Below are 17,363 nucleotides of genomic sequence, written 5' to 3' on the forward strand. Positions count from 1 at the left end.
CATTTCATTTTGGGACAATCTGACTTGGTGTTGTTTTTCAATTTTACTAAACAAACTATATATTTATATTCACGCAGATTAAAGATCATGCGAAGAAAGATCAAAAACGGATATTAACTCATTTTTGCCCAAAATGCAGATGGGACTGACTTGCGATTCACGGCAGTATATGAGATTTATGAAATACTTCAGGAAATATAGAAACATATTTGTTTAAAAAATGTGAAACATGTCAACTCTCCGAATGGCTTAAATCATACTGTATGAACAACATACCGACTTGTGTCTAAAAAAGTTATATTTACTGTAAGCTTATTTTATTTACTTTGTTTTTAATACAATCATTTTTTATTTCTCTTTCTTTTTTCTATTTTCATCCTCATTTGCTTACATCGTTAAAAAAAATCATATCCTACTTTTGTGATTGTATGCGTGCCGTATGTTTTCCTTCTTTTCTATTTTACTCCCCATTATCCTTTCTACAACTCGAACCGAACGCATGCGCATGTTGTGATGTGTGTTGCTGCGTTCCCCGTCTTTCCATTCGTTGAAATCCCTCGCAATTACCGATCCTTCCCATCCATGTTCCTTTCGAACCCCGCTCCAAATAATGCTTGCCTTCGTTGCGCGCACGTGTGTGTTCGTTTGTATGCTTGTGTAATGTTTGGCACATGGCCGCTGTGTGTTGCACCGTATCACCGCATCCCACCAAATCGGGACACATCCTTCGATCGTCATTATCACCACCATCACCGTTTCATCATTGGCAACCATCACCACCAACTGCGCGCCTGCATGTAGACCGCACGGATTCTCCGTTTACACCAACTATGCATCCTACAATCCGGTCTCGCGCCGAGATTCGGAACTGGCCAGTCTCAGCTCGGGACGGACCGATTCCGATAAGGTGTCCCTCCCGACTAGCACATCCGCGTAAGTATTCCGTTTTCGTGTTGTTGCGTAGGTATTTATCTCGGGGATTGGTTTTGATTTGAATGATGATCTGTGGGAGATGTTGAAACTTTAAATTTAAAATAGGGATTCACTATTGTTTTACTTTTATTTTACAGTGACGGTCGACCTCACTCGCAGAGTAAACATCACTATCGTCACCACACATCGATCGAGCGAAGACTGATGAACGAAAATGCCATTGCCAACGAGGAACCGGATGCGTTTGCTGTGAGTTGAAAAGTCATACGAAAACAAAGTTAAATGTTAGCTAATAACAAGATATCCTTTCATCCGGGAAAACTGAAAAAAAATATCCGAGAATTTTAATTCGCCGGAAACAAAACTACGAAGAATTGTGAGATAAACAGGAAAAATCTACAGGATGCATAACGGGTCCTGCTCCTAGGCATTTGAGATTGAGTCAAGGGAGTTCCCTGGAAGTTCCCAGAGAGCCCAAAAAAGGGAATCCCAAAAAGCTTCAGGGGCGTTTCTGGGGTTTTTGCTGGAGATTTCAGGAGCCGACAGGTTTCATTGGCGTTTCAATGGGATTACGATTATTTTGGGGACTTTAAGGACGATTCAGGGGACGGGGTTCTCAGGAGCCTTTAAAAATCATCACAAGCGGTTTCCGGGGCGTTTCAAAGCAATTCAGAGACATTTTAGACAATTTCAGGAGGTTTCAGGATCGTATAAAAGGGCGTTCCAAGAGGTTCTAGGGAAATTTGATAGCACAAGGTAATGACAAGAATTTTCTAGAACACCATATTCTTTAGCAATTCCTTCGAGAGTTTCTTCGAATTTTATTTCGTTGTTTCTCTTGCAATTTCTTTGGAAATATCTCTTTTTTGTTATTTTTTTAGAAAGTTTCTTTGACAATTTCTTCAAAACTGCATTCGGCAAATAATTTGGGAATTTCTATGAAAATTTTAGGGCTTTATCAAGTAATTCCTTTGAAAATTTCTGCAGCAATATTTTATGGGATTTTTCGTTAATGGTGTTTGAAGTTCTTTGGTATCTTTTTTAAGCCATTGTTTCAACAAATGAATTCGGAATTACTTCGGACATTTCTATAGATGTTTTGCGGCAGTATTTTGAGGAATTATTCGTAAATTCTTGTAAAAGTTACTTCAGCTAATAATGTTGTAATTTCTTCGCCGATTTTTTAAAAATATTTTAAGAAGTTTTTTTGATAATAACTATGGGAGTTTTTCGGCTTTCAGTCACGGAAAAAGCGTTGATACTTCTATATCATAGCCATCGTTTCGATCCTTGGGTTGGGATCTTCCTCAGGGCTCGATCTCAAGATCCCAATCCAAGGATCAAAACGTTGGCAATGATATAGAAGTATCAACGCTTTTTCCGTGACTGAAAGCGGAAAAACTCCCATAGTTAGGTATCAAAAATCCCAGACGAATCATCCCGAAATTCTTTGATAATTTCTTCAACAATTTCTTTTAAAATTCTTTCGGTAATATTATGTGGAATTATTCGTTAATTATTTGAAGATTTTTCTTAACCTTCACATACCCGACCCCCGACAACTCATTTTCGAAATGCATTTCTCCATTTTTCATCCGATTTTTTTGAAGTCTTAAATAAGCCGTAAATTGGTGCGAGTTTATTACATACAAGTGGCTATGAAATATCCGGTACCATTCCGGAGATATTCCGGTTTATGCTGGGGTCAGGGGGTGGAGGAAGGGTCAGTTTTGCCAAATGGCTAAAAGTTGATTGATTGATTTGTCTTTTTTAAAGAGACTTTCAGCCCTTGGCTGGTTCGTCTCTCGTGGCTAAAAGTGACCCAGTAGAACCTGTTCCAGTTGTTCCGGAGCGGTCATATCAGTTGATACATACTTCAGTCGTTTTTTTCTGGTCCATTCTCTCGAAATCATGACGATTGATATGTCGCACGGCATGTTTAGGTTGAAAACCAGAAGTGTTCCCAATGAGGCCCCGCGGAACCTGTCACGTGGATCCAGATGGGTCAACTTAATCAAATCTGGTTATCGCAGTTGTGTTTCATTGTTTGCAACAAATATTTAGCTGAAAATCGATGGTTTGCACCCAGCACTATCCGGAATATCTCCGGAATGGTTACGGATATTTCATGGCCACATGAGTATAATAAACTAGCATCAGTTTGTGATCGACTGAGGAAGACTTCAAAAAAATCGGATGAAAATTAACGAAATGCCAGCATTTTGAAAATGAATTGCCGGGGGACAGTATGACATTTCCCCGAATTCCATTACCCCGAATGATCCATTTCCACGAATTTCATTAACCCGAATACAATTTTTTAATATTATAAATTTTCAATTCACCTAAATGAAGGAAAGTCAGGAATGAACTGGCTTGGTTGATTTTTTTTTTATATTTATTATCGAGATTTTCAGCCCAAGGCTGGTTCGTTTCCAGTTGATTAATTTTCATTCACGGAGTGGAAAATAAATTCTATATTTACCTACTGTGAGATTATTTAATTATATCATCAGGAACCCTTTGTGAAAATTTTCAACAAGTGAAGTGATGAAAAAATCTCTATTGAACTATTGGTATATTACAGTATAACTTGAAAGAACAGCCTATGATAAGTAAGGAAAAATCTCTGATAAGATATTATCAGTTGCAACGCCAACAAATTCCTTAAAGAAAAACTAGAAAGACAAGCCTATCATTGAAAGAAGGATGGATATCTGATGATCATATAGACAGTAAGAATGCCAAATAAAAGTAGTGGGGTCAGAAAGAACAACATATGCTCAACGAAGGAAATCTTTGTAGAAAATGTTGTACACCACTTGGCGCACCGTTCATTGCCCAGAGCGGGTCTCTAGATAGGCTTGTGGATAACTCATTCGGGGTAATGGATCATTCAGGGTAATGTGTCATTCGGGGATATGGATCATTCGAGGTAATGGAATCCGGGTTAATGTCATTCTGGAAAATGGAATTCAGGGTAAAGTCCTAAAGCCCTTCAGCAATCCCTTTAATTTTTTAAAAAAGGATTTCAATTACATAGAAATTTCTAGCTGTAGTATTTTAGTGATATGTTCGGTAATTCTTCTATTTTTTTCTTCGGAAAATAATTTGGGATTTTTTTTTGTTCAGTAATTCCGTCGGGAACTTCTTTCGAGGATCTACCAGCAATTGTTTTAGAGTCAGCAATTTCATTAAAATTTGCTTAGATAATAAGGCATTTGTTGATTTTTTTTGAAAGTTTATCAAATAATTTGGAGTTTTCCGACGAATATTTTAGAAGTTCTTGCGACAATATATGTTCGGAATTATTTGATAGTTCTTTTAAAAATGTCTTTAAAATATCTTTCGTCAAATATTTAAGGATTTTTTTCAGCATTCTGTTATTTTGTCGGCATTTCATTCGAAAATTGTTTTGAATAATAATTTGGGATTTTTTTTTAAATCTCCCTGAAAATTGCTCCAGCACTATATTGGGGAAATATTTGTTATTATTTGTGTCGCACGGCAACTTCATCGAATTTTTTGTGGATTACTTCAGAAATTTCTTGGGAGCAGCAATATTTTGGGGAATTAGTTGTTAATTTTGTCGACAATATTTCTTTTGGAAATATTTTGGGAATTATTCGTTAATTATTTTGCAAGTTCCAAAGAACTTCTTCCAAATGCTGGGAATTTCTTCGAAAATTTCGTTTCTCAAGCAATTTTGTTGGAAATTCCTGCACCAATACTTTCGGGAGTCATTCGTTAATTGTTTTTCAAGCTTCTTTCAGAATTTTCCTCAAAATTTCGACGGCAAATAGTAAGAGAATTGCCATTGCTATTTCTTCGAGGATTTTTTTTAATTTCTACTTAGATTTGTCCAGCAATTCCTTGGGATATTGATGCGCAAATATTTTGAGAAAATATAAGTGATTTATTTTAAAAGTTTATTTGACAATCAATAGGGTAATGCATTTTTTCAGCGATTTCGTCAGAAGTTCCTTTGGAAATTCACCCAGCAATTTATTTGGGAATTGTTGGCAATTTATTTTGGAATCTGCTCGGAAATTTCTTTGACAATTGCTTCAGCAGTTTTTTTGAACTATCTTAAAAAAATCTCTGCAGTGATATTTTGATGAATTGTTCGATAGTTTTTCTAAATGTTTATGCGGTAAATAATTTGGAAAATTCTTTGGTAATTGTACAGCAGTTTCTTTGGAAATTTATTTGAAGATTACCCCAGCATTTTTTTTTGTGGCCAGCAATTTCATTGAAAATAATGAATCAATACTGTGGAGAGTTATTCGGTAATTTAATGGGAAGTTTGTTTGTAATTTTTTTTTTTTCAAATAATTCGAGATTTTTCCTAGAATTTCTTAACAATTTCTCAGTAGTTTTTAACGGTTTCTTTGGAATTTTTTTTTTTGGAGACTCATACAGCAAATTATATGCGACAAGCTCATTTATTCTTGTAAAAGTTCTTTAGCCAATTTCTTTTAAAAAGAAATCTGCGGCAATTTCTTTTAAAAATTGTTTCGGCAATTTCTTTGATAATCTTTTTATCAAATAATCTGGAAATTTTCCTGGAAATCTGTGCTGCAATATTTTAGGAAACTACTCGTTAGTTCTTTTGAAATTGCTTCAGCAATTTCTCTATAGATATAGATAGCGGCTATACATTACATCTTAGAGTACATTTGCACTCTTCTACCTGAGCACTACTTCATTTTTATCGACAGTCTAAGCTCTCTGGAGACTGTTCGGTCAATGAAACCCATGGAGCACTAGCGTACTTCCTTGATGTAATACGCCAAGTCTTGAGTGCTTTGTCCGAATGTTCATACACCATCACCAGCTTGATTCTTTACACATTACTCGATTCCGGGCAACGAGGAAGCGGACTCTCTGGTTAAGGTGCCAGCGAAAGTGATATTTACGAGCGCCATCAACCATTTTGAGAATTTCTCCAAAAGTTTCTTATGAAATTCCTGTGATCATTTGTTCAGGAATTCGTCAAATAATAATTATAAAAATAATAAAAACGATAATAATAGTAAATTTCGAATGACTTAGTAAAATAATAACAAGTTTTGTACTTCAACAAAACATAATATACAAAATAAAATTTTAATTTAAAGGATTTATACCAACAGCTTGATTATAACAAAATGAGATCGCCCATCAAGTTATGTTAGGGGAAAGTTTCACCTTGGTTATTTGATAACAACAAAACGAGTTATAAAAAACAGGTTATGTGATTTTGTAGTTAATAATTTGTTATTCTCCTCTGCTTGGGATACTCAGTGATCGATACCTCAAAGAAAATCAACAGGGCTTCCTGTAGTAATTCGTCTAGAAATATGTTCAAGAATTTGCCTAGGGATGTCACCAGACATTCGAAATTCTGGGAATCCGAGAGGAATCTCTGCAGTGATTTTTCAATATATCCCTCCAATAATTCCGCCAAGAAGTCTTCCAGAGATTCCCTTTCAATGTTTCCATAATAATTTCATCTGAAATTTCTCGAAGAATTTCAATGCATTTTTTCAGGAATTCCAAACATTTTTTTTCCGGCTCCCTGGGCATAGTGTATCATTGTGCTTGCCTCACAATATACAAATGCATGCAATGGCAGGCAAAGAAAGCCCTTCAATTAATAACTGTGGAAGTGCTCAAAGAACACTAAGTTGAAGCGAGGCAGGCCAAGTCCCAGTTGGGACGTCGAGCCATAAAGAAGAAGATTCTTGCTAGGATTGATTTCGAAATTCCCTCAGGGTTTCCCGAATTCTTCCAGAGATTTCTTTAGAAACTCTTCTTTAGGAATTCCACCGGGGTTTCCATCCTGGAATATATCCTGGGTTTCTTTCCAAAATTCCTTCTGGAATTTCATAAGTCATCTCTCATGGGTTTTCTTTCGGAACACCTCCTGTGATTCTTTCCAAAATTTTTCAGGGATTTTCACCTGCAATTTCTTCAGAAATTCTTCCGGAGATTCCTTCAGGAATTTCTCCAGCGATTACTTCCGAAAATTCCACCTGGAATGCCTCTTAGAATTTCTCAAGTAATTCTTCGGGAAATCCACCTTTTATTTCGTTTGGAATTTCTTCAGGGATATTTTAGGAATTCTTCCAGATAGGGTAGCGAACCACTTGGGCAGCGGCCGGTATTTTGGGCACTCTTCGCTATAACTCAGTCAATTCCAAACCAATTGACTTGAAATTTTGTACACGGCTAGATACTATACGTATCTCATCGCGTTCCAAAAAACTGTGTCATTTGGTTCAGGATTGGCTGAGTTATAGCAGAAAAGTGCCCAAAATAGGACCCCTGCCGAAATGGTTCCACTTCTCTATTCCTTCTGGAATTTCTCCAAGAAGTCCTTGAGAAATTCATCCAGGGGTTGCTATAAGAATTTCTCCAGGGATTCCTTTGAGAATTTCTTCTGTGAATCCCAGAGCAATTTCTCTAAGGTTTTTTTTTCAGAAATTCTCCACGGATTCTTTGAGGGGGTTGGTGTCTGGATTCCACCAGGAATTACTCTCGGGATTCCGTCAGGAATCGATGTTACATGGACAATGGGCATACTTTGATAAGCTATCAATCATCATTGCAAACGCAAATTCACCATTAATGAAAAGTTCAATGAAAGGAATTCACTTTATAATCATTTTTTTTTTTTTCAAATATTCCAGATCATCCCTCGAACCCACAGGCAGTTTCAGAAACCCTTACCTCCGGACCAATTTGTGTCTGTTCTCACCAACAAGCTGAAGATGGTTCAGCAGGAACGAGAAAACAAAGAACTGCTCAGTAAAAAGCTTCAAGAGGTATGTACAACTGAAGAGCTCTATTGTTGTAACACGCATTGAATATTGTCTATTGTTCCCCTGTATCACATAGATTGAACAGTCCGACAAATCGCAAAGCAATAAATTCTTCGCCGATGCCATCCGACAGAAGCTCCAGGTGGAGGACGACAGCGATCAGGACATCCTCGATAAGCACGTCTCGAGGGTATGGTCAGACCTGACGCCCAGTCGATCGCCCGGCACGATGTCCCCGTGTCCGAACATCAGTCGGGCCCGGCGGCACGAGGTGGGCGGTTTTGGTGGTTCAATGAGTAAGTATCAATCTAATAAGGCCTCTTTAATTTGCCGTTAAATGTCACCGAACTTGGTATATGTATACCAAGAATTGCCGAAATTCTGAAAGACATACTCACTCAATATTACCTTTATGTTGATTCCCTTCCCATTCCAGGCGCACAATCTTCGATGCGACACTCGAAGTCCATGCCCGAGGGGCACCCGATGGGTATCATGGGACCTCCGGCGCAACCTCGAAGACTCAACAACAAGTGGCCTTCAGTGTACACGGACAGCGGGATCAGTTTACTCTCCACCGACACGCTCACCAAGTCCAGCAACATGGACATGCAGAGTGCTAGCACGAGCAGTTCCCGACCTCTGTCGCGAACCATGCATGCCGATATGACCCTTGCGAATACTGCCACCCTGCTGCAAGAATCCAGTCGAAGCGACGATTCGCGGAGGTTTGTTCCAGCATTGTCAACACGTGCTCAAAGACTTCTTAATAAACTACCGTCCACTATTTTTCTTTTAGATCCAAGCGGTATCCGCTGCCACCGCCACCGTTGCCACCACCTGCCGCTTCCGTTCCCCTCGTGCCACCACCCATACCTGCCAAACCGGCTAGTTCCAGTGCCCCGTCCGAGTTCACCGTGGTGGTGTACTCGTTCTGCGACGAGGAGGTACCCTACCGGATAAAGATCCCCGGATCGCAACCGCCGACGCTCAAACAGTTCAAAGACTACCTTCCGAAGAAAGGCAACTACCGGTAAGTGGGAAAGGGTTGTTTTCCGGGGTAGTGGTTATGGGCCCAGAACAGTGGCGATTCTTTAAGCTAGAACCTACACGCAGAAAATGATTTCCTGAATTTTCTGAACAAATTAACATAATTATTAAACAATAACAAAAATAAATACAACATTAACATGTTCTGAAGACGAATGCTTATACTACCTGGAAATATATTTTCTGGGAAGTTTCTGCATGCAAACCAAAAGCCCTTCCTTTTTGGTGCAGAAGATCCTCAATGGGATGGTGTTTTTGGTTTTATGACTCAGTGGCATAATTCTATGACTCTGCGGCATGGTTCTATGATTTAGCGTCATAATGTTGTATAAAGGTAAAAAAGAAAAGGTTGGTCGTAACGTCTTTGGCAACCATGACTTTTTTTATGAAAATTGTAAAAAAATATGTATGATATTCGTTGTTTTTGTCATGGTGTTATGACTTGTAGTCATGATATCAGTAACAAATTTTGAAAACGACGTATAATCAATGCTGCACCATTGATTATACGTCGTTTTCAAAATTTGTTACTGATATCATGAAGCAACCTATTTTATTACTTTGTTGTCATGTTTTTGGAAACGATTTTTTCCATGCAGGGGACTTCATGGGATTCCAGAGATGTTTCACAGAATTTTCAGCGAGATTCAAGCGGCGTTTAAGAAAAGTTTCAGGCGGGTTTCAAGAAGTTGTAAGAGATTTTCATGGGTAAGGGTGTAAGGGTGTTCATGTGATTGCAGGAGGCTACAAGAGAATTCCATGAGCGTTTTAAAAAAGTTTCCGGAGGTTTCGGGGGAAATCACGTTATTGTATTTTTCACAGAAAATTTTCGTTACTTCGCTGAATAACATGACATTTTCTTCCAGCGAAGACTTACGCGATACAGAAAATCGTAAAATTTTGCACTAACACAGCAAGAAATCTGTCAACAATAACTTAATACACATGCATTTGCAGCGAAATGCTCTATAGAGGTAATCACGTTCAAATGTATGCGTGCCTTTTTTGTAGATGTAGTTGTGAAACTGCGAGGAAAATATTTGCACTCTTGCTCCGGACGTTAGTTTTATCATTATTTACCCGTTTTACCCAATTCGATTGGGTAATATTTGCATATGCAATCTGAATAGCCTTTCAATCGGCGTGCACTTTTGTGTGAGGAAAAACTTGCGCTAGTGTTCGTGTGTTGAAATGTCACTTATCTCTATTTACATGACCAACAATCCACTCCTACAGCTAACGGGTGACCGCCGTCAAATATCAGAATTGCCAACTGTCCGGCACGCAAAAACGGCTACGCTCAAAAATGTGTTCGGCCTGCACATTTTTAGTAAACATCCATGCCGCACATGACTGTGTTGGAGACACACATTTTTTTTTAAATTGCTCGTACGCTCACATGAGCATGTATTTTGCAATAATTTCGACATGGCAACCTCACTGGGTTTATAAACCACCTTCAAATACCGAAAAATATTGATATTTTGCACAAATGTGAGCGTATGAGCAATTTTAAAAAATGTGTGTTTCCAACACAGTCCCTGTGCGGCATGGGTGTTACTCAAAAATGAGAGTTTTTATTTTAGAGAGGGCGTCTGCTGTCATGTCTCTTTTGTCGCCGAATCTGGCGCTGGGTCTTCGGCGCGGAAACCCAAAGGTGGGAATACAATTTTGGGGTTTGCGTGCAATACCTTATAACATAGGTTCCCAAACTTTCAGGTCGCGCGACCCCCTTTTACCAGCTGACGTAGTTTTCGCGACCCCCATAGAAATTCCCTTATTTGATGTCTGTTACAGTAAAATATTTTACTGTCCCTCGCGACCCCTTGGATGAACGCCGGCGAACCCCCTGGGGGGTCGCGACCTACAGTTTGGGAAACCATGCCTTACAGGGGTTATAAGGCAATCCATGAGACAGATGCGATCAGCTGATATTTATTGTATTTTTGACATTCGATGATCGGGGTGACAGCTGATCACAAAGGAATTTGTTAAGCACCGACGACACTTGACGAAACTTTGTTAAGTTGTGCTCACATTGTGTTTACATTTTTGGCTATCACCCTCATCACGAAAGTTTATGAGGATTTTCGGAACGGTCTTAAGGATTTTTAACGGAGTTTCTGAAAGTTTTCAGATGGTTTCAGGAGGCTTTTAAGGACTTCGATGATGGCGTTTTAGAAAGGTTCCATGAGGGATACACTGAAGCTATTTTTACGTTATTTAAAAAACCATCGTAAAAACGCGTTATTTAAAAAAAGGTCGTAAAAAAAGTCAAATTACGGTAAATGCGAAAAAAGGACTAGAAATTTCAGGAGGTTCCAGAATGTTCAGGGGGGCTTTTAGGGACGTTGCTAGGGGTTACAGAGGTGTTACATAGGCGTTTTCGGGGGTTTCGGAGGGTGTCAGGTGCGTTGTATGGGGTCCGAGGGGGCTTAGGGGGGATTTCAAAGGCATTTCAAGAAGCTTAAAAGGATTTTCGGCGGGTTTCATAGACATTACGGAGGCGTTACATAAGCGTTACATAGGCGTTGAACCCTGTAATGTACCTGAAACATTCCGGAATTCCCCCTAAGATCCCCTCGGACCTCAGGGGATTCCTGGATGTTTCAGGGGGGTTTTAGGGGCGTTTCAAGGATTTTTTTTCCTGTTGGGTACATTTCCACTGCGACCAAGGGGTTACAGAGGCGTTACATAGGCGTTTTCGGGGGTTTGGAAGGGGTTCAGATGCGTTACATGGAGTCCAACGGGGTTTAGGGGGATTTCATAGGCATTTCATGAAGCTTTAGAGGATTTTCGGTGGGTTTCAGAGACATTACGGAGGCGTTACATATGCGTTTTAAGTTGTTTTGGTGGGTTTAGGTGCGTTACATAGGGTTCCGGGGGATTTCAGGGAGATTTCAAAGGCATTTCAAGAACCTTAAGATGATTTTCGGCGGGTTTCAGATACGTTACGAATGCCTTATATAAGCGTCGGACCCCCTGTAATGTACCCGAAACCCACCGAATCCTCCCTAAAATCCCCTCTAACCACTGCGCTACATAAGCGTTTTCGGGCGTTTCAGAGGGTTTCAGGTGCGTTACATGGGGTCTGTGGGTGTTTTAGGGGTGCCTCCGACGCCTATGTAACGCCTCCGTAACGTATCTGAAACCCGCCGAATCATCTTAATCTTCTAAAACCCCCTCGGGTCCCATGTAACGCACCTGACACCCTCCGAAACTCCAGAAAACGCCTATGTAACGCCTCTGTGACCCCATGAAACGCCCCTGAAAGCCCCCCTGAAACATCCTGGACCCCCTGAACTCTCTAGTTTTTTTTTTACATCTACCGTGACTTGACTTTTTACGACGTTTTTTGGAATAACGCGTTTTTTTTTACGCGGACCGCATAAAAAAATTTCAGTGTACTTAAAGGGGGCTTAATAAAACCCCTAGCATTACATAAGAGTTTCATGAAAGCCCTAGTCAAAACAACTTCAACATCGCCATGAAAAGCCTCTGAAAATCCTAAAACGGCTCTGAAATTCCTTAAAGTGACCCTGCAAAGCCCCTAAAACTAGAAGGAGTTCGTTGAACCCCCTTAAACACCTCTGAAACTCCTTAAAACTCCCTGAAGTCTTCCTGAAGCCCCCTGAATCCTATTGGAATGCGCATGACACCCCTTGAAACGCTCCTTAAACATTTTAGAAACACTTGGAGCCCTCTGGGTCTTTTCCGAGGTCCCATGAATCCCTCTGAAACCAACTGACACCCTTGAATGCATCTGCAGAAACCCCTCTAGTGACGTGCTTGACATGTGCCTGAACGGCTCCTGTAATCCCTCTGGAAACTAGGTAAAACCTGCAAAAGGCGGATAAAGAATTTTCATTAAGGAGTTGCAAGGAAATTTCCTAGGTTTCAGGAAGCTTTCAATGCAGTCTTAAGTGGATTCAGGAGGGATATCTAATGGGGGCTTTAAGGGCCTCTATGGTGTTATACAGTAGACGTTCGATAATTGCACATGTTTTCGTTTCACTTACCGAATGAAATTCGATAACTGCAACAACTGACAGACGTCAAAGAACTGTCAGTTGCTGCTGAATGCAGCCAATGTGCATGTGAAAAACATCGCATTGCAGCAAAAGTGCACGCGAAAAAACATCGCATCGCAGTTGACATTTCATTTTGATGGATAGCGGTTCGATAACTGCAAAATTGTTGCACTCATCAGTCTTGCAGTTAAAAAGCATTGCAGTTAACGTGTTTGTACTGAGCGAACGTCTACTGTATAAAGATTCTATGAATGCTCAAGTCCAAAACCACTCTGAAATCTTCATGAAGGGCTTCTGAAACACACACATTCCCCTGACAGGACCCTGAAAGACTCTTAACTACAATGAACCCCTTAAGCTCCCTAAAACGCCTCCGAAACTCCTTCAAACTAAAATTCTTTTTGAAGCGCCATGAAACACTAAAACATCCCCGAAACTCTTTGAAACGCCCCTTAAACCTTTTAAAACCCCTCTCGAACCCTCAGGAACCTCTCTGAAGACCCATGAATCCCACTTGAATCACTGTAAACCCCCCTGGAACGCCCATGGATTCCCTTGTAACGTTCTTTAAATTCCTCTGAAAAGCCCCAGAAACCCTTCTGAAATCCATTTCAAACCCATGAGCTTCTGTTTGCACCAGCTTATAAGCTTATAATCATCCCAGCACAGACAAACAGACGTAATACTTTTTAAAATGGCTTGGCACATGCATTTAACGATCAATTCAAATTTCATTTGATTTTCGCGGTCCTGCCACCAAAGGCGGTACTGTTCGATCGCTTTGACGTTTGCCAGTGTACACGTTGCTGAATGATGCAAACAAACATTGACCAATCCAAATTCTTGTGTGGTAGTGGTTTGTGTTCAGATTTCCCGTGTTAATCTATCTGTAAGAACTTTGTAAACATCTTTTGTTCTCACGTATATGAATTGACTGTCAAACGATAAACTGCAACGATCGACGCGCCACCATCTTTCGAATAGTGGAGGGTGTAGGTACCTTTTTCGCGGTGTTGTTTACGTTGAAGCAACACCGCGAAAAAGGTACCTGTGCTCTCCAACATTCGAAAAATGGTGGCGCGTCGATCGTTCTACGCTAGCGATTGTGCGGTGGGGTGATGACGTTTGGAGGCGAATAGGCTTGCAGTAGGTTTCGTGAGACTTTTTTTGGACAACTCAATTACAAGCTATTTATGTTGAAGCGTGCGTGTTAGACTAGTATTCCGCGCTGTTCTACCAACAGGTGGCAGTGTGCTCATGGAAAAGACACCAGGCAAAAGTTTTTGATGAATTTCCATAACAACCGAAGAACGTTTCAGAACTATTGCTTAGAACGTTCTCGAAGAAATTTCCGGAATTGGCTTCTATAGCGATGTTGAGATTGTTAATGAACTACTTATGAGAATTATTCAAGGACTTTCTAAAGGAATTGTTGAAAGAGTCCCCAAAAATGTGGAACGAATTTTCTGCAATTAACGCAGAACTTGACGCAGAAGATGAGTTTGCAGCAGACAACAAATGGCAAAAGTGTCAACATTAATATTCGAGATTGAGATTGAGAATGAGAATGAGAATGAGATTGAGATTGATATTGAGATTGAGATTGAGATTGAGATTGAGATTGAGAATGAGATTGAGATTGATATTGAAATTGAGATTGAGATTGAGATTAAAATTGAGATTGAGAATGAGATTGAGATTGAGATTAACATTGATATTGACATTGACATTGACATTGAGATTCAGATTGAGATTGAGATTGAGATTGAGATGGAGATTGAGATTGAGATTAAGATTGCGACGAGGATTGCGATTGAGATTACTATTGTGATTGAGGTTGAGATATTGATGGCCTGGTTCATTTTACCTAGATAAACCTTAGCATGACTAAAACCACAATAAACAATATGTTCTTCTCTTTCCTTTGCAGATTTTTCTTCAAAACCCGATGCGATGATCTGGACAGCCCGGTGATCCAAGAGGAGATCAACAGTGACAGTGAAATGTTGCCCCTGTTCGAGGGCAAAGTGATGGGAACGGTGAAACCGCTAGACTGAATCCTGAGATGCGTTAGGACGAATCTACCCTTCATACCTCCTCAAGGGGGAATCAACGCGTAGGTAAGGTGCTGAACAGGAAACAAACAAAAAAACACCTGGCACAATTCTGAAAGTTTCGTATCGTCGAAACTTCCGTTGAATGCAAATTTGTTTCCACAAAATTTCCTACAATACTGCCAAACCTTGTCGTCTTACAATAGTGCAGATTAGCCAGCTGTGACATTTAAGGTTTTATGCCGATTGGAATGACCTAAATTTGACTTTAAAACCTCGATAAAACCATCGGGTGTCACTCAGCTGGTATTCAAACGAACTATAACAATCTCTTAATTTTACGTTTAGGAACCCAAAACGCAATTTCAAAAAAAAGTCTTCTTTCGGCAATGCCAGTCTTAAAATTATCCCTGGAATTCTTATTTTTTCAAGTTTCATCGCCCATCAGTCATGAGTGCGTGGTGGCATCGAAATTGCAAATTTGAAAGTGCCTTGCTTTTACAGCACGTGTGAGCACGGCTTAACATAAACAAACATAAACATGGTAAATCGTGTTTGAAGTATAACGAAAGTGTTCACAAATGTAGAGCGATAAAAAAGGATATAATTGTACATAAAACTAGAATTTCTCTCCAAAAGCATATTTGTTGCCGACATCTTAAGCGTGCAGTTGCCATACGGAAATAGATTAGCAACGGAAATAGCAATATGTAGGAGGAACGCATCGTTTAGCGACAACAAAGTAAAACGCAAAATGCCGTCGGAGAGAATTGAAGTCTTGACAGTATTTTTTTCTGTAATTTAGCTATGTTAGTTTTTTCCCTAGGTGCCGAACGAAAATCGTTTCAGTGTTGTTTTACCCAAGACGAAAGTAATGTAAACAATTTTTATTTATTTAACCAACCATTTCTTCCCGAACAAGTAGGATTATAATGGAAAATACGTCGACAGTTGCTTTGTAAAATGTATGTACAGGAAATAAACTTGCCGCCAGATGGCAAGATGTTCGATATATTTTAATGCTTCCATAAACCTTTTTCGTTAGTTTCAACTGCAATTAGAGTCGAATTGATAAACTGAAGTTTACATTTAGTGGCACACTTTTGAAATTGCTGATTAGCCAATACCTATAAAAAAAACAATCAAAACCCCATAGCAGCAAATGAAATTCGATCGCAATAGGATACACCCAATATATATTTATATATTTAAAGCATGGAAAGCTGTTGATGTTTCAGCTTAACAAGGAAACAGGAAAAGAACACGAAAATGAATGAAACATTTATTTAGAGACGTATATATAACGTATAAAAATAAAACGAATCAAAATTGAAAATATAAAAATATACATTTTTATTGATTGTCGCGTAGTGTATATCACTCCCTTTGTATTATAAAAAACAACCTATTAAAGTTCTGTAACTATTTATACAACAACATGTCAACATAGTTTCAAAGGGTTTGGTATGCATGGGGTTTTCAGTGGCATTTCAAGGAATTCAGGAGTTCTCAGGGAGGTATCTTGAGGTCTCAGGAGCTTTTCAGGAGGTTCCATTGTAGATTCAGAGGTCTGAGGGGTGTTCTAAGAGGTATTAGAGGCGTTTCAGGGGATCCAAAGCTGTTTCAGGGGCTTCCAGATTGTTTCAGGTAGCAAAAATGCAGTTTTCTAATGTGGACCTGAAGCTCCAGTAGTTCTGAGAACCGCGAACGAGTCATCTGCCGTGAATCGCATATCAGCCCCATGTTTGCTGTGTTTCCTATGCAAATGGCATTGTGACAGCTGTATGGTTATGTCAAAGAAACAAGGCTACGGTGGCGCTATCTGTTCATTCCATAGCGGTCGTTTTAGTTATTTAGTGATCCATTCAGAGGCGTTTCAGGAAATTTCAGAGGTTTTCCAGAGCTCTTCGCGAAAGCCCTCGAAGTGCCCCGGAAATTCCTTGAAATGTCCATAAAACCTCCATAATATCATTGAAATGTTCTTGAAATCCCTGTAAAACCTGCAAAAGGCAGATTAACAGTTTTCATTTAGGAGTTACAAAGAAATTTCCGAGGTTTCAGGGAACTTTCAATGCAGTCTTAAGTGGATTCAGGAGGGATATCTAATGGGGGCTTTAGGGGCCTTTATGGTGTTATAGAGGTGTGTTAGGTTCCTGAGTGAAAACTTTTTAAAGGGTGAAAGAGGACCATAAATGATGATAAAAGTTGTTCTACGCATATGGTCAAATCTCAACCGTTGCGTAGTTATTGAACTTTCGATGTTTTTAACTATTATTGCCTTAACTGGCTATAACTTGAAAATAGTCAAACTTATCGTAGTTTTTTTTACCTTTACTCGTAAGATTATTGAATTTTCTATCAAATGGCATCTTTGAATCGATTGGTTTAGTTAAATAATTAAGTTTTCTAGAGCAAATAGCTCAAATGTAGTGTGTTTTAACTAGTTTTTTTTTTCGTGGAGCGGACCTAGTGTGATGGTTAGAACACTT

The 17,363-nt window shown here is 39.4% G+C and overlaps 1 protein-coding gene across 6 annotated transcripts in view; it reads left to right on the plus strand.

Moving 5' to 3' along the window:
- The window catches only part of LOC109413707 (axin), a 92,163-nt gene extending 75,945 nt beyond the window's left edge, over positions 1-16,218 (plus strand). For 5 of the 6 annotated variants that reach the window (XM_029880282.2, XM_062856818.1, XM_029880283.2 and 2 more), the window contains 7 exons: positions 802-933; positions 1,071-1,182; positions 7,608-7,742; positions 7,816-8,035; positions 8,176-8,467; positions 8,539-8,772; positions 14,751-16,218. In XM_029880282.2, the coding sequence (XP_029736142.2) occupies positions 802-933; positions 1,071-1,182; positions 7,608-7,742; positions 7,816-8,035; positions 8,176-8,467; positions 8,539-8,772; positions 14,751-14,877 (1,252 nt within the window). In that variant the 3' untranslated portion in view covers positions 14,878-16,218. The remainder of the gene's footprint in view (positions 1-801; positions 934-1,070; positions 1,183-7,607; positions 7,743-7,815; positions 8,036-8,175; positions 8,468-8,538; positions 8,773-14,750) is intronic. The other variant, XM_029880287.2, reaches the window with a different exon arrangement.
- Positions 16,219-17,363: the final 1,145 nt, after the last annotated feature.

Source organism: Aedes albopictus, chromosome 3, assembly GCF_035046485.1.
Source record: "Aedes albopictus strain Foshan chromosome 3, AalbF5, whole genome shotgun sequence".
Classification (NCBI taxonomy): domain Eukaryota; kingdom Metazoa; phylum Arthropoda; class Insecta; order Diptera; family Culicidae; genus Aedes; species Aedes albopictus.